Source organism: Bufo bufo, chromosome 8 (assembly GCF_905171765.1).
Source record: "Bufo bufo chromosome 8, aBufBuf1.1, whole genome shotgun sequence".
Lineage (NCBI taxonomy): Eukaryota > Metazoa > Chordata > Amphibia > Anura > Bufonidae > Bufo > Bufo bufo.
The window spans coordinates 89,940,272-89,961,821 of NC_053396.1; the positions used below are offsets into that span (position 1 = coordinate 89,940,272).

At 42.6% G+C, this 21,550-nt stretch overlaps 1 protein-coding gene across 4 annotated transcripts in view; it reads left to right on the plus strand.

Moving 5' to 3' along the window:
• Nucleotides 1–12,198, plus strand: part of EDA (ectodysplasin A) — a 293,737-nt gene extending 281,539 nt beyond the window's left edge. For all 4 annotated transcript variants that reach the window (XM_040405086.1, XM_040405088.1, XM_040405089.1 and 1 more), the window contains exon 8: nucleotides 11,584–12,198. In XM_040405086.1, the coding sequence (XP_040261020.1) occupies nucleotides 11,584–11,835 (252 nt within the window). In that variant the 3' untranslated portion in view covers nucleotides 11,836–12,198. The remainder of the gene's footprint in view (nucleotides 1–11,583) is intronic.
• The last annotated feature ends 9,352 nt before the right edge of the window (nucleotides 12,199–21,550 follow it).

Consider the following 21,550-nt stretch of genomic DNA (forward strand, 5'->3'; position numbering starts at 1 on the left):
GCACCACTAGCATTCATACTTTGTCAATGTGAGCACAACCGCATTACATTTTCCAGGTGTTCTTTTTTTATTATCTGGTAATGTAGCTGCACCTTTTGTATTTAATAGTATTTCTCTATTCTTAGACTCATGCAAATAGCACACCTCTTTTATCACCTCTGTGGGATATTATCAACATTGGGGCAGATTTATTAATATTGTCTTAAATTTAGACAGCTCACAGTGATATATCAAAGGTTTTGATTGGTGGGCATCAGAGTGCTAAGATTCCCCGCTGATCCCTAGAACAAGGAGTGAGATGCACTTGCATACTGTAGCTCGCTTTGCTTGCTTGCTTCAGCTGACATAGTTATTGTAACAGGAAACGGTCTGTATGTTTTTCCATGGAATTATAGCTGGATAAAGCCTAGGTCAGTGATGGCTAACTCCAGCACTCCATCTGTGGTGAAACTACGACTCCCAGCATGCTCCATTCATTTCTATGGAGTTCTGAGAACAGCCAAGTAAGGGGGCATCTTGGGAGTCATATTTTTACCACAGCTGGAGTGCCGGAAGTTAGCCATCACAGGCCTAGGTTGTTACCTTTTATTAACTGGCCTAAATAATCTATAGTTTTACATGGTCATTATGCTTTGTTCGAACAGGTTTAGCACTCTGGGCTGTTTCTCACGAGTGGATGCCGTGCGTGACATCCGCTGCGTGAATGACAGCCAAGACCCGCTGCGGACAGAAGAAGCACGGAGCCATTAACATGATTAATAATGCTCCGTGCCTCTCTGGGACCTTTTTACTACAAAATCACAGTGAGATAAAGTTGTCACTGTGATTTTGTAGTAAAAAGATCAGAGAGTTACGGAGCATTATCAATCATGGTAATGTTCTCTGCTTCTGCTGTCCGCAGCAGGTTTTGGCTGTCATTCACGCAGCGGATGTCACGCACGACATCTGCTCGTGTGAAACTGCCCTTATTCTTTGTTCTTTGCTTATGTAGTATAGATTAACCTATGTAATAGATCTGTTTGCTTAGAAGCAGAAAATTCTTTCCAACTTCAATTCTGGAATAAACTTCGGGATCAACAGCCCTTTACCAGAAATCGAAGACCTATAAACTGTCATGTTCTTACACTCCAGAAATGCATCCAGGCCCCTCTTGAACTCTTTTTTAGTGAGTTCACCATCACCACCTCCTCAGGCAGAGAGTTCCATAGTCTTACTGCTCTTACCGGAAAGAATCCTTTTCTATGTTTGTGTAGAAACCTTCTTTCCACCAGACGCAGAGGATGTCCCCTCGTCACAGTCACAGTCCTGGGGATAAATAGATGATGGGAGAAATCTCTGTACTGACCCCTGATATATTTATACATGGTTATTAGATTTCCTCTCAGATGTATTTTTATTAAAGTAGTATTATAGTCCATAAATTTAAATAGTTGTCTTCCTTTGAACAAGCTCAAGTTCTACTATATCTTTCTTGTACAATGGTGCCCAAAATTGTACACCCACATTGTTACCCACATACACACATTTTCCCTAGTCCAAGCATTTGGGCAGGGAAGGGGGCCCGGCCGCCTGGCCAATCTCCTTTATCATTTTCTACGCTAATATTTGTCGTAGAAAAAGGCTTAAATCTACGCCAGCAAGGGAGAAATTACTTGCCAGACAACTTGTAGAATATTGTGTACAACTTTGGGCACTGGTGTATAAAGGCTCATGCACACAACCATGGTTTGGGTCCGCATCCAATCTGCATTTTTTGCAGGTCGGATGCAGACCCATTCACTTCAATGTGGCTACAAAACATGCGGACATCCCTCCGTGCAGCCTCCACATCCGCACGTCTGTTCCGTGCCATCCGTAAAATTATAGAACATGTTCTATTCTTGTCTGCATTATGGACAAGGATAGGACTGTTCTATTAGGAACCAGCCGTTCCGTTCCGCAAAACAGGGAATGCACACAGACGGTATTGATTTTGCGGTTCCGCCATTTGCAGCCAACGGTCTTATGTATGAGCCCTAAGGAAGAGATAGCTGAGCTAGAGTGGGTGCAGAAGAGGGTGACGAAGGTAATTAAGGGAGCGGGTGTATTGCAGTACTAAGGCCAAGTTCACACCTCCGTTATTTGATCAGTTATTTCCTTCCGTTATTGTGAGCCAAAACCAGTAGTGGAGCCTACTCAGAGATCAGGTATAATGTAAAGATTTGCACTTCTGTGTTTTTTGACTCTCACCTGGTTTTGGCTCACAATAACTAGTGGAAATAACTGACCAAATAACTGAAGTGTGAACTCAGCCTAAGACAGGTTATCAAACTTTAGGCTATTATTTAAAAGTAAACTGTCACCGGGATTTTTTGTATAGAGCTTAGGACATGGGTTGCTAGATGGCCGCTAGCCCGTCCGCAATACCCAGTCCCCATAGCTCTGTGTGCTTTTATTGTGTAAAAAAAAAAACGATTTTATACATATGCAAATTAACCTGAGATGAGTCCTGTCCCTGACTCATCTCATGGACAGGACTCATCTCAGGTTAATTTGCATGTGTATCAAATCAGGTTTTTTACACAATAAAAGCACACAGAGCTATGGGGACTGGGTATTGCGGATATGCTAGCGGCCATCTAGCAACCCATGTCCTCAGCTCTATACACAAAATCCCGGTGACAGGTTCCCTTTAAGGGAAAAACGTCCTATGGTCAATCTAATTCAAGCTTGCAAATATATCAATAGACAATGCAGAGACCATGACAAGGAGGCATTCTCTACATCTAAAGGATAAACGTTTTCACCATCATGAAGTTTCTTTACTGTAACAGTAGTAAAATTATGGGACTCTGACACTAATCCATATGCTGTTTGCCATCATTAAAGGGGTTGTCCCGATTCAGAGCTGAACCCAGACATACCCAAAATTTCATCCAGGCAGCCCCCCTGATGTTAGCATCGGAGCATTTCATTTTACAATATTTGCAATAGGGATCGACCGATTATTGGTTTTACCGATATTAACGGCCGATATTCAGGATTTTCAAAGTTATCGGTATCGCCATCTATTTTGCCGATATGCCGATAACGAATCGGGAACAACGATCAGCAGCACAGGGGAGAAGGAAGCAGTGTCTCCCTCCCCCCTATGCCGCTGCCACCAATGAAAGGAGAAGAGGAGGGGAGGGGCTGTGGCCACTGCAGTGCTCCAGAGTAAAAAAAATACCTAGTAGCCATTGGCTCCTGAACTGAAAAATTTAGGAGCCAAATAAAATTTTTAGTCGCCAAATAGAAACCGAATCAAAATTTTGGTATCGTGACAACGCTACGTTGATCAGATCAGCGTAAGGTTGTTTCGATACCAAAATTTTGATTCGCTTTTGTCACCATAAAAAAGTATTGCTTGCATTTCCCATTTTATGAAACGTTCGGCCCATAATAGAACAGTCCTATCCTATTTTTTGGGGTGACAAGGTGACTAAAAAATGCCGAATCGCATGGTTTTTATGTATTTATTTCTGTTACGGCGCTCACCGCATAGGAGATATTTTTAAAAAATTTAATAGTTTGGACTTTTTGGACGCAGCGCTATGTAATATGTTTATTTATTGTTTATATATTTTATATGTAAAATTGGCAAAGGGGGCATTTAAACGTAATATTTTAGGGTACTTTCACACTAGAGTTTTTCATTTCCGGCATAGAGTTCCGTCACAGGGACTCTATACCGGAAAAGAACTGGTCAGGCATATCCCCATGCGTTCTAAATGGAGAGTAAGGCTACTTTCACACTAGCGTTCGGGGCTCCGCTTGTGAGTTCCGTTTGAAGGCTCTCACAAGCGGCCCAGAACTGATCCGTCCAGCCCTAATGCATTCTGAGTGGATGCGGATCCGCTCAGAATGCATCAGTCTGGCTCCGTTTGTCCTCCGCTCTGCTCAGCAGGCGGACACCTGAACGCAGCTTGCAGCGTTCGGGTGTCCGCCTGGCCGTGCGGAGGCAAACGGATCCGTCCAGACTTACAATGTAAGTCAATGGGGACGGATCCGTTTGAAGTTGACACAGTATGGCTCAATTTTCAAACGGATCCGTCCCCCATTGACTTTCAATGTAAAGTCAAAACGGATCTGTTTGCATTATCATGAACAAAAAAAAATATTTTTTTTTAGTTTTTTTGTTCATGGTAATGCAAACGGATCCATTCTGAACGGATCTAAGCGTTTGCATTATAGGTGCGGATCCGTCTGTGCAGATACCAGACGGATCCGACCTAAACGCAGGTGTGAAAGTAGCCTAATCCGTTCAGGATGTTTTTAGTTCAGTCATTTTGACTGATCAGGCAAAAGATAAAACCGTAGCATGCTACGGTTTTATTTCCGGCGAAAAAAACTGAAGACTTGCCTGAATGCCGGATCTGGCATTTTTCCCCATAGGAATGTATTAGTGCCAGATCCGGCATTCAAAATTCCAGAATGCCGGATCCGTCCTTACGGATGATACAAGACGGATCCGTCTGTCCGCATGGCAAGCGGAGAGATGGATTCGTTCTTGCAATGCATTTGTGAGATGGATCCACATCCGGATGCGTCTCACAAATGCTTTCAGTCACATCCAGATCGGCGGATCCGGCAGGCAGTTCCGATGACGTAACTGCTTGCTGGATCACACTGCCGCAAGTGTGAAAGTAGCCTAAGTGTTTGTGTTTTTTTTTTATTTATTTTTTTACTTACTATTAGCCCCCTTAGGGTCTGGAACCCTTGTCCTATTCACCCTTTAGCCCCTTTCACACGGGCGAGATTTCTGCGCGGGTACAATGCGTGAGGTGAACGCATTTCACCCGCACTGAATCCGGACCCATTCACTTCTATGGGGCTATGCACATGAGCAGTGATTTTCACGCATCACTTGTGCGTTGCGTGAAAATCGCAGAATGCTCTATGTTGTGGGTTTTTATGCAACGCAGGCCCCATAGAAGTTAATGGGGCTGCGTGAAAATCGCAAGCATCCGCAAGCAAGTTCGGATGCGGTGCGATTTTCACGCATGGTTGCTAGGATGAAAGTTTATTCACTGTATTATTTTCCCTTATAACATGGTTATAAGGGAAAATAATAGCATTCTTTAATACAGAATGCTTAGTAGAAGGTCAATTGAGGGTTAAAAAATAAAATTAACTCACCTCCTCCAATTGATCGCGTAGCTGCCGGTCTCCTGTTCTTTCTTCAGGACCTGTCAAAGGACCTGTGGTGACGTCACTGAGCTAATCACATGGTCCATGATGTACCATGTGATGAGCACAGTGATGTCACCACAGGTCCTTTGACATCACATGGTACATCATGGACCATGTGATTAGCTCAGTGACGTCACCACAGGTCCTTTGACAGGTCCTGAAGAAAGAACAGGAGACCGGCAGCTACGCGATCAATTGGAGGAGGTGAGTTAATTTTATTTTTTAACCCTCATTGGCACTGCGCCACCAATGTTTATATGTTTATTATACTGGGGAGGGGGGGGCGCACTGCGCCACCAATGTTTATTATATTGCGGGGGTGCACTGCGCCACCAATGTTTATATGTTTATTATACTGGGGAAGGGGGGGGGGGGCGCACTGTGCCACCAATGAAGATAACTGACCTGTTAATACAAATACAGGAGGCGGATGCCGGAATCAAATAGCCGGCACCCGACCTCTATGACAGGGTACCGCACCTGAGGGGTTAACTGCTGCTGATCGCAGCTCCCTGTCATAGAGGTCGGGTGCCGGCTATTTGATTCCGGCACCCGCCTCCTGTATTTGTATTAACAGGTCAGTTATCTTCATTGGTGGCGCAGTGGCCACAGCCCCTCCTGTCTCTCTTCTTACTGGCGGCGGCGGCAGCACAGGGGGGAGGGAAAGACTCCTCCACTGCGCTGCTGAGAAGAACATTGGCGGCGGGGCAGAGAACTATCATCTCCGCTGCCGCGCCGCTGTATTCAACTGCAGAGCTGCGGCCGCGGGTCTAGTCGCAAATGGCGACAAGACTAAAAAGTCTTGTTGCCATTTGTAAATTCTAAGTCGCATTGGCAACCATTTTGGTCGCCATCTGGAGCCCTGCACTGTGCTACCAATGATGTTGACTCATTCATTCAAATTCAACAGGAGGCGGGCGCTGGCTGCAGAATCATATAGCCGGCTCACGACCTCTATGACAGGTAGCTGCGATCTGCAGTAGTTAACCCCTCAGGTGCTGCACCTGAGGGGTTAACTGCCGCGGATCGCGGCTACCGCTCGTAGAGGTCAGGTGCGGCTATATGACTCTGCAGCCAGCTCCCGCATCCCGTATTTGAATTAATGGGCGAGTTATCTTCATTGGTGGCGCAGTGCACCCACCCCCACCCAACCCCAGTATTAAAAACATTGGTGGTGCAGTGCCCCCCCCCACCCAAGCCCCCCAGTATTAATCATTGGTGGCAGTGGCCACAGGGTCCCCTCTTCCCTCCTCATTGGTGGTGCAGTGGCAGCTTATGATCGGAGCCCCAGCAGTGTAAGCCTGGGGGCACCGATCAGTTACCATGGCAGCCAGGATGCTACGGAAGCCCTGGCTGTCATAGTCAGCTCCCTGCTGCCATGTGCACAAAGCACAGAGCAGCAGGGATAGTGTGATGTCCTATTCACCCTGATAGAGCTCTATCAGGGTGAATAGGACAAGGGTTCTAGCCCCTAAGGGGGCTAAAAGTTAGTAAAAAATTAATAAAACACAAACACCAAAATATTAAGTATAAATTAAAAAGAAAGCGTTACAAAAAAAAAGCTGATTTGTGTAGGAATTTTTTGTTTTTTCAAAAATGAAAATGCACAGAATATCGGTATTAATTATCGGCTATCAGCCTGAAAGTTCACAGATTATCTGTATCTGTTCTAAAAAAATCTATATCGGTCGATCCATAATATACAATAACACACTGCCGGGGCGGATGCTTCCGCCCAGCAGTGTGTTCAGAGACATCACCGGCTCTGATGGGCGGGATTTAGCGCTGCCCTAGCCGTTTTACAGGCTAGGACAGCACTAAAGCTCGCCCATCAGTGCCGGTGGCTTCATCGGGCTCACTGCTGGGCGGAAGCCTCCGCCTGGCAGCCCTAAGGAGAGCCCAATACGTCACCGTAACTCCAGAAAATGCCTTTGCTCTGCGCGATTTAGTGCAAAGCAGAGCATTGGAGCATGAAATGCTGCGATGCTCAAGTCAGAGAGGCTGCCTGGGTAAAAATGGGAATATGTCCGGGTTCAGCTCTGAACCCGGACAACCCCTTTAATCACTTCATTACCGGGTGATTTTCAGTTTTTTGGGCTGTTTTCACTCCCTGCCTTTTTTTTCTCTATTCGCATAGCCATATGAGGGCTTGTTTTTTTCAGGATAACTTGTACTTTGTAATGGCGCCATTTAATATTGCATTCAATGTAGTGGGAAGCTGGAATAAAATCGGGTGGAATTGGGGGAAAAAACTCAATTCTCCCACAATTTTACGGGTTTTGATTAAATATCATTCCCTATATGGTTTCTTGTGTATTAGTACTGAAACAAATAAAAAAAACAATAATTGCTCTCACCGGTAATTTTTTATATATTTTTTTTTATTAGGGAGGGAAATTTTTGGGGTGCAGTCATGGGTTTCAAGAAAAACAATTACCGGTTAGAGCAATTATTGCTTTCCCCTCACCCATGACAGCACACATGCAAGAAAAAATATAAACCAGACAAAAATTAGGGGGGACTACAGCTTGTAGCACTTTCCTTCCAAAGGTCGCATCTGAGTCAAGATGCAGCCTGTAATGTCTGAAAAAAGTATGCGGAGAGCTCCAAGTATCGGCTCTACATATCTGGGCCAGAGAAGCATCTGCCCTCTCTGCCCAAGAGGTCGCAATGGCCCTGGTAGAATGAGCCCCAAACCCCCTTCGAGGGGGCAGACTAAAGGAAGAATAGGCAAGAGAAATAGCATTCTTTACCCATCTAGTAATAATGCTAGTGGAAACCTTGCGGCCCCTACACTTTCCCTGAAACTGGATTAGGAGATTTTCATCTATCCTCCAAGGAGAAGTGGAATCTAGGTAAAAAAAAAACAGACACCTCCTAACATCTAGGCAATGAAATTTTTCTTCTGACGGATTAGCTGGATTTGGGAAAAAGGAGGGAAGAACCACATCCTGACTTCTGTGAAAATCTGAGACCACCTTCGGCTGGAAAGATGGAATTGGTCTGATGGTAACTTTATCCTCCAAAAAAGTGGTATAGGGAGGTAAAGCAGAAAACGCTTGAATCTCAGAAACTCATATAGCGGAGGTTATTGCTAGAAGGAAGGCCATTTTAAAGGAGAGCATTTTAATAGAAATCTCATTTAATGGTTCAAACGGCTTCTGAGATAAGGCCGAAAGAATTGTATTCAAATCCCAGGGAGGAGGCAATGGTCTTAAGGAAGGATGTAACCTAGAGGCTACTGACAAGAATATAATTTAATCCACGGCTGATCAGCTAACCTATAATCAAAAAAATAACTTAGGAATCTTAAAGCTTGCACACTAAAGGTTCAGGTAGCTGCCCTGCTTGCAAAAAATCTTGGTATTTGTGGAGATTTAAAGGGATCTGGGCTGTGACCTAGGAATGTAGAAAAAATATTCCAATTTTTAATATATTTTTTAGAGGTAACCGCCTTTCTACTTTTTAGCAAAGTGGAAACCACCTTGTCCAACAATCCCCTTCCTGACCAGACCTCCCTTTCAAAATCCATGCAGAAAGCTGAAGAACTTCTAGGCTGGGATGAACTAGCGGACCCTGGTAAAGAAGGTCCTCTCTCAATGGTAGGGTCCATTGACAGGAGGCTGTACTGGCAACCTGAGAAGATTCGAATACCAGGACCTCTTGGGCCACTTTGTAGCAATCAGGATAACCAAGGCATTCTCTCTCTCTATTTTCTTCAATACTTCTGGGATGAGGCAAATTGAATGGAAGGCGTACCCTAATTCTTGGCTCCAGTACTGAGCTAACCCATCCACTGCTGATGGGCTGTCCAAATGATTGAGGGAGAAAAATGTGTCTACCTTTCTGTTAGCTCTTGAGGCAAAAAGGTCCATTGTAGGAAGACCGTACCTCTGGACTATGTCACATTCCCAAATACGCTTAAGATAAACATCAGCTCTTTTTTTTTTGGCTATTTTGGCTACAGGAGCATCTACAGCAGGAGCTCTATCCCATACACCCGCTATTGACTCTTCAAATGGATATTTTCTTTTAACATAATTTGGTATAAAACATTTTCTGTCAGGTTTTTTCCATTCTTTTCTAATCAATGCTTCTATGTTCTTATAAACGGAAAAACTCTATGGCGCTTAGGGCCAAGGCCCTCAAAAACCTGGTCAGCAATAGTCTTATGCTGTTTTATGTCCTCCAACTGCATCGTGGTCTTTACGGCTTTTAATAAAGGCTCAGTATCTTCTGGTGGAAATAACGCTTTCCCCACTGAATCCTCATCTAAAATCAGACGATAACTCCTGACCTGATTCTATGTCTTCATCTCCACCAGAAAGATCAGAATCAGAGTCCATGTTATAGGTAGGCCCTTCTGGTGATTTTAGACTGCCCCAACTGAAGGACTTAATGGAGGACTTCACTTCAGATCGTACTTAATGGTTTTGGATAAGCTATGGGATTCTTCCATGACTAACTTATCTATACAAGCTTGACATAGTGATTTAGCATATGCAGCTGACAACGCTAATTTACATCATCCAGATTCCTTATGTTTAGTTTTGCCAGAAGATTTCTTAGGTGTTTTTGCTACCTAAAAAAAAAAAAAAGCAAACTCTACTCAAAATTATTAATAGAGGATCAATCTCGCCCAAATTGAAGAGTCAAGCTTCCCCACTCATCAGGTCCAATACCGGGCTTGTGGGCCTCGAGGGTTACAAGGGGTCGGCGCGTCCAGCATCACCTGGTTCTGACATCTTACTGGAGACTCCAGGTCCTGCACAGCACTGTGTGCGTACCACGGCTGGCTGTCCTCTCCTGCTGCCGACTTGTTACACGCCTCGACTCCTTTTAACAGTATGCCCAAAAGAAATGCCTAATCCATAAGGCCGGCAAGCGCCCCTCCCCTTCCTGTTAGCACCGCCAGCAGAGTTTTAATGCCCCGGAAGAAGCCGCCCCAGCGCGCATGCACAGAGCGCATCGGGAGCACTCTCTACCATCTTAGAAGTGGGACGCCGGCCACCGCACTACCATGGACCAAGAGTCGCCCGAGCACGGCTGTAGCGGCTCCCACCGGAGACTTGCGCTGCCAGGGGTAGGTCCCGTTACGGTGTTGTAGACCCGGACCTCCCCCAGCCCTCCGAGGTGATAAACTAAAAAGAAAAAGGGAATTCCTCAGGTACCTCCTATCTGGAGGACAGGAAACCTGAACTGAGGTGTGGTGGGGGTGTGAACCATTTTATCTCTTCAGGTTTCCTTTCCCAGATGGTAGGTCCTAGTCGCATGGGTGCCGTCATGGGTGAGGGGAAAAATAAGTTTCAAAGTTCTTATTTTTCTATTGCCATATTCTAACCCCCCCATAATTTTTTTTTTTTTCTTAGTTACATCTATGGAGCTGTAAGAGAGCTAATTTTTTTGTGGGATGATCTTTACTTTTCATTTATACCATTGTGTATGACTTTTTATTCAATTTTTGCGGAGATAAAGCAATGAAAAAACAGCAAATCTTTCATTTAGATTTTTTTCCATTATGCAATATACCGAGCCTATGCTGGCACCCAGCGGTTATGGCACCCGCTCTGCCCTGGAGAGTGCACTTAAAGACCCTACAGCCAATGTATAAAGTCATACGGCAGTGGGGAGGTGATGTCTGTTTTTGTAACTATTTGCATTTTCAATGAAATGAAACATCCGAAGTCGATTCGCATAAAACTTTGTTCTAATACTGTACGGAGCAGGAGCTCTGTACAGTATTAGAATGTATTGGCTCCGATGAGCCGAAGTTATTGCTTTGCGAAGGCTCGCGAGACTTTGGTTAATAACGTCATAAATTAATTTGTACTGTAAAAAAACATTTCCCGCACTCGGGTTTGGTTCCATGTGGTACCTTGGAAGTCGATTCGCTCATCCCTAGTTGTTACACTGAGTCCTCCAGAATAAGAGCAGCCATAGCTCATAGAGGTGTAACTCCCTTCATGATGTTCAAAACAGGTATGGAGAAATTCAAGTAGCCAGGAAGCTAGTGGGCCCTGAAATGTATTGCTTGTGTTTTTATGGGTTACCTTTTGATGTCTTTGATAGTTCCTAATGTCTACTTGCTGATAAATAAAAAAATCACAATGGCTCCAAAATCCTACAAAAATTCACCTCACTCTTCTTTAATACAGCATGCAGTAAATGGGATGGAGTAGCTGTAATTGTACCTGCTAGAGTAGTGGAAACAAGTTGTACGACAAATTTTGCTCTGCTAGAAAATATTGGCCTCCCTAATGTATAGTCATGAGCCCAAAATGAGTTTTCCTAGTTTGCTTTTTGGTTCCAGCTTTGCATTTAATGAAATGGATAGTATGTTTTAAACTGACTTTAAGCACTTTCCTCTCACAGGTTTACTATATCAACTTTACAGATATTGCAAGTTATGCTGTGATGATTGATGAGAAGCCATTTCTGCAATGTACACGAAGCATAGAACCTGGTAAAACCAACTTCAATACCTGCTACACTGCCGGAGTTTGCCTCCTAAAAGCCAAACAGAAGATTGCAGTAAAGATGGTTCATGCAGACATCTCCATCAACATGAGTAAACATACGACGTTCTTCGGAGCCATACGTCTAGGGGAATTCCCAGGCTCATAAAATCTTTAGAAAGCCAAAAACTTTTAAGGATCACAAAGTGTTACTAGCCCACTTGACTTAACAGAAGTCACAGTTTTTGTTTTTTTGCAATGAAAATCTGTGATTGGTTGGGTGTAGTGGAGGACATGAAGAATTAAGTGGTTGTTTTATGCTGAGAATGGCACTGGATATTGCATTCCTCAGAAGAATATGGACAATTTTGCAAGTGTGGACCATGTTGCCAGTACTGTTGGGATTCTTGTTGCACTAGCTGGCCACTTCTCATGCAAGGGATCATCAACGCTGGTGGACAATTTTGATAAAAAGAAATACAAACTATTTCTCCTGCATTATGTCTTAATAAATAATATATACACAACAAAAATAATTTTATTAATGCAAAATACAGTGCATCAAATTCTAGCCATTTTTTATTAATACTTTGGACTTCAGCTCTATGACTGTAGATTCCTGCCTGAATTTAGAAAGAAAAAATCCACAGCTACACTACAGTTTTTATTTTTCTTACTCTTGAGGCAGAAAAGGGTCACAGCTACGTCATGCTGCTTTTACATCAAGTGCGCATAAAGCACATCAAACCAAAACACATTCTATGAATGGAAATTGATATTTTTTCATTAATTCTGAATGCGTCCATTTATATTATTTTTTTATTTTATTGCATTTTTTAGGCAAGAGATTACAATTGAAATGTCATATGCCCAACTGGATACTGCATTAACACGGTGTCAGATTTGTTGCAGAAATTTTTGGGACTGGAAAATCTGTTCCATTCATCTGAGAATGGGGTTCAGTAGGGTTGTTTCTGCTGCTTGTGCATCAATTCTCACAAACCTCATGTGGAACAGTCCCAGAAATCGTTACAACAAAAAAAAGTTTTTAAATGTTGTGTTTGACCTAATAGGTTAGTCCTTTTCCTTTGTATACTTGCATCTTTTATATTTGTAGAGTTGTCTACATTGATTCTGCATTATGAATGGACTGTGCCCCACATACACAATTCCAGGGTAATTTTCCACTGTCAGTATCAGCAAAGTTAATTTATATAGAGGCAAAGAAAAGATTTTCATTTATTTTCCTGCATTCAACCAAAATTGGTACGGCAGAATAAAGCTTTTTTTTTATCTAATCCTCTTTAATTTGTTATCCAATAGATCCAGTACTTACCTAGTATTTATGAACATATTATGATAAAGTAGAAATTGGTGTTACATTATAAAGGGGTATTCCAGTTAGAAAAAGTTATCCTCCAGCCACTGATTTGGGTTAACAAATTGGTGGGGGTCCGGCCTTTGGGACTCATGCTGCACCATTCATTCTTTATGGGACTAGCAGATAATTGTACTGGTCTTTTCTTTGTCAGTCTCATAGAGATGAATGTAGTATGCCCGTAGCCAGCATTTTATCAAGTTGAGGTAATGTGTGTGCCAAATTGTATGCTTGCTTACCAAAGTCCATTATACAACAAAGTCCAAAGCAGCACCAAAGTTAAAGATAACCTGTCACCAAGGATGCATTGTAATCTGCAGGCAGCATGTTACATAGCAGAATGAGCTGAGAAGTGTCATATATAGGTTGGTGGATACATTAAAATCTGACTCTTTCTAAACTCCTTTGTACATGGGGCTGGCTTATGAGTGATTTAAATCATTCTATGTGGAAGATAGATGCTGTCAGTCAGTGATTCCTGTACACAGGGGAGGTGTTATCAGTGACTGATAGCATTCTCTGTGTAGGTGTGTATACAGAGATAGCTGTCAGTCACTAATCTCTGTACATGGGGAGGTGTTATTAGTGACTGATAGCGTTCTCTGTGTAAGTGTGTATACACAGATGGCTGTCAGTCACTTATAGCTCTACACAGGAGAGGTGTTATCTGTGATTGATAGCATTCCCTGTGTAAGTGTGTATACAGAGATAGTTGTCAGTCACTGATAGCTGTACATGGAGGCACTATTAAGTTCAGGTAAAGCAGAGATATAAATTGCATTACATTTAACTTTTTACTGAATCTTTTCCTAGAAAACTACAACTACTGCATCAGTCTGCTCAGTTCCTTCTTTGTAACATGTTTGCACTGCTTTTCGAGATTACATTTTCTCCTTATGTTCAAAGCATTATTGCACCAAAAAAATCCCACAGAAAAAACTAAGATAAAAACATCCTGCACGATATGATATACAAATGTGCGGCGTCTGCGCTCCTGAACATAGAAGCCCAATGGATTTGGTAGGTTTAGCGTAGGACCCGCCTGACCTGAGACCACCTTGGCGCTTGGTAGGCGGGCTTAGATGTGTTTTGATCAAAATATATTGACTAAGTGTCTCAGATATTATCATATCAGAGTGAGGGCTTTGTCCATATATAATGCTTGCATCTACTTTACTAAGTGCATTATTATCTTATTTCTGTGTTTTTTTTCATTATTGCACCAAAGACTAAACAGCAGGCAGCCAGCAAGTTATCACTTAAAGTGTAATAGTTTCAGTTTAAAGAGTCTTCTATAAAAGCAGCAACTGACCGTTACTAAGGAGAATCTGTCTTCGGTCTTCAGAGTTTTACTAAGCACTAAAGATGCCTGTGTGTAACAATTTAGACAGGCAGGGTGATAGGCAGTGATAGTTGGCCACAGATCCATAGTCAGGGACTGATAAGCCTCTGCATGTTGCACTTGTATTCTGAAGACAGATTCTCCTTAGAGCTTAGATTTAAAAAAAAACTCTACACCCAGTTTTCTAGTAGAAAGAAACCTTTTTCCCTAATAAAGTATATTACAAAAATGTTAAACACCACTGTCCCTACATTATACAAAAAATAAACTGAAACAACAGGGAAACTTTAATTCTGCGTATGTAGGGGGTTCCACATAAAAAAACAGAGATCCTACTGCCATAAAGATATATAATGAAATAATCAATATAGCTTTGAACCTATTAAAATAAAGCCCAGAATACTGCAGCTGAATAGTATTTAAGCGTGAACTTTCTATTTAACCGCCTCCAGACCGCCTAACGCAGGATCGCGTTCCGGAGGCGGCAGCCCTGCGCACAGTCACGCATCTACTCGTCATCTCGCGAGATGCGAAATTTCCTGTGAACGCGCGCACGTTCACAGGATCGGAAAGTAAGCGAGTGGATCTCCAGCCTGCCAGCGGCGATCGTTCGCTGGCAGGCTGGAGATGCGATTTTTTTTTAACCCCTAACAGGTATATTAGACGCTGTTTTGATAACAGCGTCTAATATACCTGCTACCTGGTCCTCTGGTGGTCCCTTTTGTTTGGATCGACCACCAGAGGACACAGGTAGCTCAGTAATAAGTAGCACCAAGCACCACACTACACTACACCCCCCCCTGTCACTTATTAACCCCTGATCACCCCATATAGACTCCCTGATCACCCCCCTGTCATTGATCACCCCCTTGTAAGGCTCCATTCAGACGTCCGTATGATTTTTACGGATCCATTGATACATGGATCGGATCCGCAAAACGCATACGGACGTCTGAATGGAGCCTTACAGGGGGGTGATCAATAACGGGGGTGATCACCCCATATAGACTCCCTGATCACCCCCCTGTCATTCATCACCCCCCTGTCATTGATCACCCCCCTGTCAGGCTGCATTCAGATGTCCGTATGTTTTTTACGGATCCACGGATACATGGATTGGATCCGCAAAACACATATAGCGTCTGAATGGAGCCTTACAGGGGGGTGTTCACCCCATATAGACTCCCTGATCACCCCCCTGTCATTGATCACCCCCCTGTCATTGATCACCCCCCTGTAAGGCTGCATTCAGATGTCCGTATGTTTTTTACGGATCCATGGATCGGATCCGCAAAACACATACGGACATCTGAATGGAGCCTTATAGGGGGGTGATCAATGACAGGGGGGTGATCACCCCATATAGACTCCCTAATCACCCCCCTGTCATTGATCACCCCCCTGTCATTGATCACCCCCCTGTAAGGCTCCATTCAGACATTTTTTTGGCCCAAGTTAGCAGAAATTATTTTTTTTTTTCTTACAAAGTGTCATATTCCACTAACTTGTGTCAAAAAATAAAATCTCACATGAACTCATCATACCCCTCACGGAATCCAAATGCGTAAAAGTTTTTAGACATTTATATTCCAGACTTCTTCTCATGCTTTAGGGCCCCTAGAATGCCAGGGCAGTATAAATACCCCACATGTGACCCCATTTCGGAAAGAAGACACCCCAAGGTATTCGCTGAGGGGCATATTGAGTCCATGAAAGATTGAAATTTTTGTCTCAAGTTAGCGGAAAGGGAGACTGTGAGAAAAAAAAAAAAATATCAATTTCCGCAACTTGTGCCAAAAAAAAATAATTTCTATGAACTCGCCATGCCCCTCATTGAATACCTTGGGGTGTCTTCTTTCCAAAATGGGGTCACATGTGGGGTATTTATACTGCCCTGGCTTTTTAGGGGCCCTAAAGCGTGAGAAGAAGTCTGGGATCCAAATGTCTAAAAATGCCCTCATAAAAGGAATGTGGGCCCCTTTGCGCATCTAGGCTGCAAAAAAGTGTCACACATCTGGTATCGCCGTACTCAGGAGAAGTTGGGCAATGTGTTTTGAGGTGTCATTTTACATATACCCGTGCTGGAAAATACCCATGTGTTTTGGGGTGCTCTTTGGAATGTGGGCCCCTTTGCCCACCTAGGCTGCAAAAAAGTGTCACACATGTGGTATCGCCGTACTCAGGAGAAGTTGGGCAATGTGTTTTGGGGTGTCATTTTACATATACCCATGCTGGGTGAGAGAAATATCTTGGCAAAAGACAACTTTTCCCATTTTTTTTATACAAAGTTGGCATTTGACCAAGATATTTATCTCACCCAGCATGGGTATATGTAAAATGACACCCCAAAACACATTGCCCAATTTCTCCTGAGTACAGAGATACCACATGTGTGACACTTTTTTGCAGCCTAGGTGGGCAAAGGGGCTCACATTCCAAAGAGCACCTTTCGGATTTCACCGGCCATTTTTTACAGATTTTGATTTCAAACTACTTACCACACATTAGGGCCCTTAGAATGCCAGGGCAGTATAACTACCCCACAAGTGACCCCATTTTGGAAAGAAGACACCCCAAGGTATTCGCTGATGGGCATAGTGAGTTCATAGAAGTTTTTATTTTTTGTCACAAGTTAGTGGAATATGAGACTTTGTAAGAAAAAAAATCAAAAAAAAAAAATCATTTTCCGCTAACTTGTGACAAAAAATAAAATGTTCTATGAACTCACTATGCCCATCAGCGAATACCTAAGGGTGTCTATATTCCGAAATGGGGACAATTGTGGGGTGTTTTTACTGTCTGGCCATTGTAGAACCTCAGGAAACATGACAGGTGCTCAGAAAGTCAGAGCTGCTTCAAAAAGCGGAAATTCACATTTTTTGTACCATAGTTTGTAAACGCTATAACTTTTACCCAAACCATTTTTTTTTTACCCAAACATTTTTTTTTTATCAAAGACATGTAGTACAATAAATTTAGAGAAAAATTTATATATGGATGTCGTTTTTTTTGCAAAATTTTACAACTGAAAGTGAAAAATGTCATTTTTTTGCAAAAAAATCATTAAATTTCGATTGATAACAAAAAAAAGTAAAAATGGCAGCAGCAATGAAATACCACCAAATGAAAGCTCTATTAGTGAGAAGAAAAGGAGGTAAAATTCATTTGGGTGGTAAGTTGTATGACCGAGCAATAAACGGTGAAAGTAGCATAGGTCAGAAGTGTAAAAAGTGGCCTGGTCATTAAGGGTGTTTAAGCTAGGGGGGCTGAGGTGGTTAAAGGATTTTTCTCAGCTATTCATAGCTAAGACAGGAATAACCTTTGTAAGTGGTGGTCAGGGGTGGGCACAGTTACAGAAATAAACAAGCAGGCTGTGCTAATGTGTTTCCCTAATTCCCATAGAAATTATTCAGGAGTTGCGGAAACAGCGTAGCATAGCCTTTCTGTTTCTGTAATTCTGCCAGCCTTTGGTCATTGTTTGCAGGGATTATTCCCATCTCTTCCATGAAAGGCTAAAATAGGAACAACCCTTTAAGGGCTCATGCACACGAACATATTTTCTTTCCGTGTCTGTTCCGTTTTTTTGGCGGACCGTATACGGAATCATTCATTTTAATGGGTCCGCAAAAAAAGACCCGGAAGGTACTCCGTGTGCATTCCGTTTCCGTATGTCCGTTTTTCCTGTTTACAAGAAAATACATGTCCTATTATTGTCCGTATTACGGACAAGGATAGGACTGTTCTATTAGGGGCCAGCTGTTCCATTCCACAAAATACAGAATGCACACGGATGGCATCCGTATTTTTTGCGGACCACAAAATACATACGGTCGTGTGCATGAGGCCTAAAGCAGATGTCTTAAAATAATTAGGAGGCAATATATTGCTTTTGCCTGACTAAATTTCTAGTGCTGTTCTGTTACTGTACAGTCGTGGCCAAAAGTTTTGAAAATGACAAAAATATTAGTTTTCACAAAGTTTGCTGCTAAACTGCTTTTAGATCTTTGTTTCAGTTGTTTCTGTGATGTAGTGAAATATAATTACACGCACTTCATACGTTTCAAAGGCTTTTATCGACAATTACATGACATTTATGCAATGAGTCAGTATTTGCAGTGTTGACCCTTCTTTTTCAGGACCTCTGCAATTCGACTGGGCATGCTCTCAATCAACTTCTGGGCCAATTCCTGACTGATAGCAACCCATTCTTTCATAATCACTTCTTGGAGTTTGTCAGAATTAGTGGGTTTTTGTTTGTTCACCCGCCTCTTGAGGATTGACCACAAATTCTCAATGGGATTAAGATCTGAGGAGTTTCCAGGCAATGGACCCAAAATGTCAACGTTTTGGTCCCCGAGCCACTTAGTTATCACTTTTGCCTTATGGCACGGTGCTCCATCGTGCTGGAAAATGCATTGTTCTCCACCAAACTGTTGTTGGATTGTTGGAAGAAGTTGCTGTTGGAGGGTGTTTTGGTACCATTCTTTATTCATGGCTGTGTTTTTGGGCAAAATTGTGAGTGAGCCCACTCCCTTGGATGAGAAGCAACCCCACACATGAATGGTCTCAGGATGCTTTACTGTTGGCATGACACAGTACTGATGGTAGCGCTCACCTTTTCTTCTCCGGACAAGCTTTTTTCCAGATGCCCCAAACAATCGGAAAGAGGCTTCATCGTAGAATATGACTGCCCCAGTCCTCAGCAGTCCATTCACCATACTTTTCTGCAGAAGATCAATCTGTCCTTGATGATTTTTTTTTGGAGAGAAGTGGCTTCTTTGCTGCCCTTCTTGATACCAGGCCAGCTTCCAAAAGTCTTCGCCTCACTGTGCGTGCAGATGCGCTCACACTTGCCTGCTGCCATTCCTGAGCAAGCTCTGCAGTGGTGGTACTCCGATCCCGCAGCTTAATCCTCTTTAGGACACGATCCAGGCGCTTGCTGGACTTTCTTGGATGCCCTGAAGCCGCCTTAACAAGAATTGAACCTCTTTCCTTGAAGTTCTTGATGATCCTATAAATTGTTGATTGAGGTGCAATCTTAGTAGCCACAATATCCTTGCCTGTGAAGCCATTTTTATGCAACACAATGATGGCTGCACGCGTTTCTTTGCAGGTTAACAATGGAAGAACAATGCTTTCAAGCATCACCCTCCTTTTAACATGTCAAGTCTGCCATTTTAACCCAATCAGCCTGACATAATGATCTCCAGCCTTGTGATAGTCAACATTCTCACCTGAGTTAACAAGACGATTACTGAAATGATCTCAGCAGGTCCTTTAATGACAGCAATGAAATGCAGTGGAAAGGTTTTTTGGGATTAAGGTAATTTTCAAGGCAAAGAAGGACTATGCAATTCATCTGATCACTCTTCATAACATTCTGGAGTATATGCAAATTGCTATTATAAAAACTTAAGCAGCAACTTTTCCAATTTCCAATATTTATGTAATTCTCAAAACTTTTGGCCACGACTGTACATATTGGCATGTGTGGTGTTATAGTGGCACTGTGTTTGGTACTTGTACACTAGTGTAGCAGTACTTTAATTACTGTGCTGCATGATTACTTTGCCATACATGTTATTTAGTTGGCACAATGATATATAACAGTGGACCCCAACCAATGATTAGGAACCACTTGTTTTCACCTTACCATGTGGCTCACTTTAGAAGTTATGATCATATGCACTGGCAACTGGCACTGTAGACATATCCTAACCACTGAATAATGGCAATTGGGATGGTATATTACTCATGTCATGTTCCCAACTGAAATATTATAAGCAAATGTTTGCAAAGTTATGTATGCCTTATGTTTCCGCTAAATTGTTTAGGTCTATCCTCCATTTAGAGTTGAACTGGGCCTATTACTCTATTGTTACTATTGTTTGGCCTGTGTAAGCATACTTCATTTTAGGATAGGTGCATAGTGGTACCTATAACAACTCCCTACACTGCTGAACTACACTTGGCCTTCAGCAATTGTCTTTCCAAAGTCCTAATGGTCTCTCTTGGTACTCAGATTCCCACTGAATTTACAGTAAGACTGGAATTCAAAATAACCATATGGTTGCAAGAAACATATGTGAAGCATGCATGAACACTATGAGACAACAGTTTACTTAAACTTATAAGATGACAGGAACCATATGATGACTACCTTGGATGAAGGATATGGGATTCTTGCAATACAGAAGATGCAAGATGGTAATGGCATACAGGATAATGACAGACATCCAATATAAATAAAAAAAAACAACTCGACAAACAGACAATAGCAGAATAACAGGGAAATAATAAACCACATGCTGACAGCACCAAAAGGCTGCAGGGCCACAGGTCCCCAGGTACACTGACACAACAGTGGTGTAGGGCAAGATACCAAGAATCTGGAAACAAATAGACAGCCTACGCTAACCCCAGCAATAATAGCAAAAGGCCTGGACATATAAAGGCTAAGCAATCAATATGTTCTCACTAAATTAATCAGACTAGGAAAGGTAATTCCCTGATTCAGATGCAAGACAGTTGCATAGCAACTGTCCCAAACAATTATGATCAAATCCCTGTTGTTTGTAAGAACACCCACTTAAGTGAATAGGGTTTTGCATGGATTGGCTATAATTATCAGATGGATTTTACTAGCTGGTACACACTACCATTCCTCTATAATACCATAGCAGAGCTGTCTGCCATGCTGCTTAGATTCTTCTGGACCACATATTTAGTCTTCTGATGGACAGGAACAGGCAGTGGTCTACAGACAGGCATTTTAAAAGGAGGCACAAGCTTCAAGGCAAGTTCAACATAAAGGAGATTGAATTAATTTAGATATTGCTCTAACATCTGTTTCACTCCTTCAGTCTGTTAGTCTGTGGTTAATAAATGGTAGGAAAGCTCAGAACAATGCCTACATTAGCACTGAACACTTTCCAAAACCTGTTAGACACATTGTTACTGGTTTACCATTAAGTCTCACCACTTGCTGGATAAATAGAGAAGTCATTATATCAGCAGGGGGTAGCCAGACAAGAGTAATACAGAGTTAGGGATTGTTTACACTACCGTGCCGTGTTTTGCGGTCCGCAAATTGTGGATCTGCAAAACACGGATGCCGCCCACGTGCCTTCGGCAATTTACAGAACGGACTGCCCTTTTATAGAA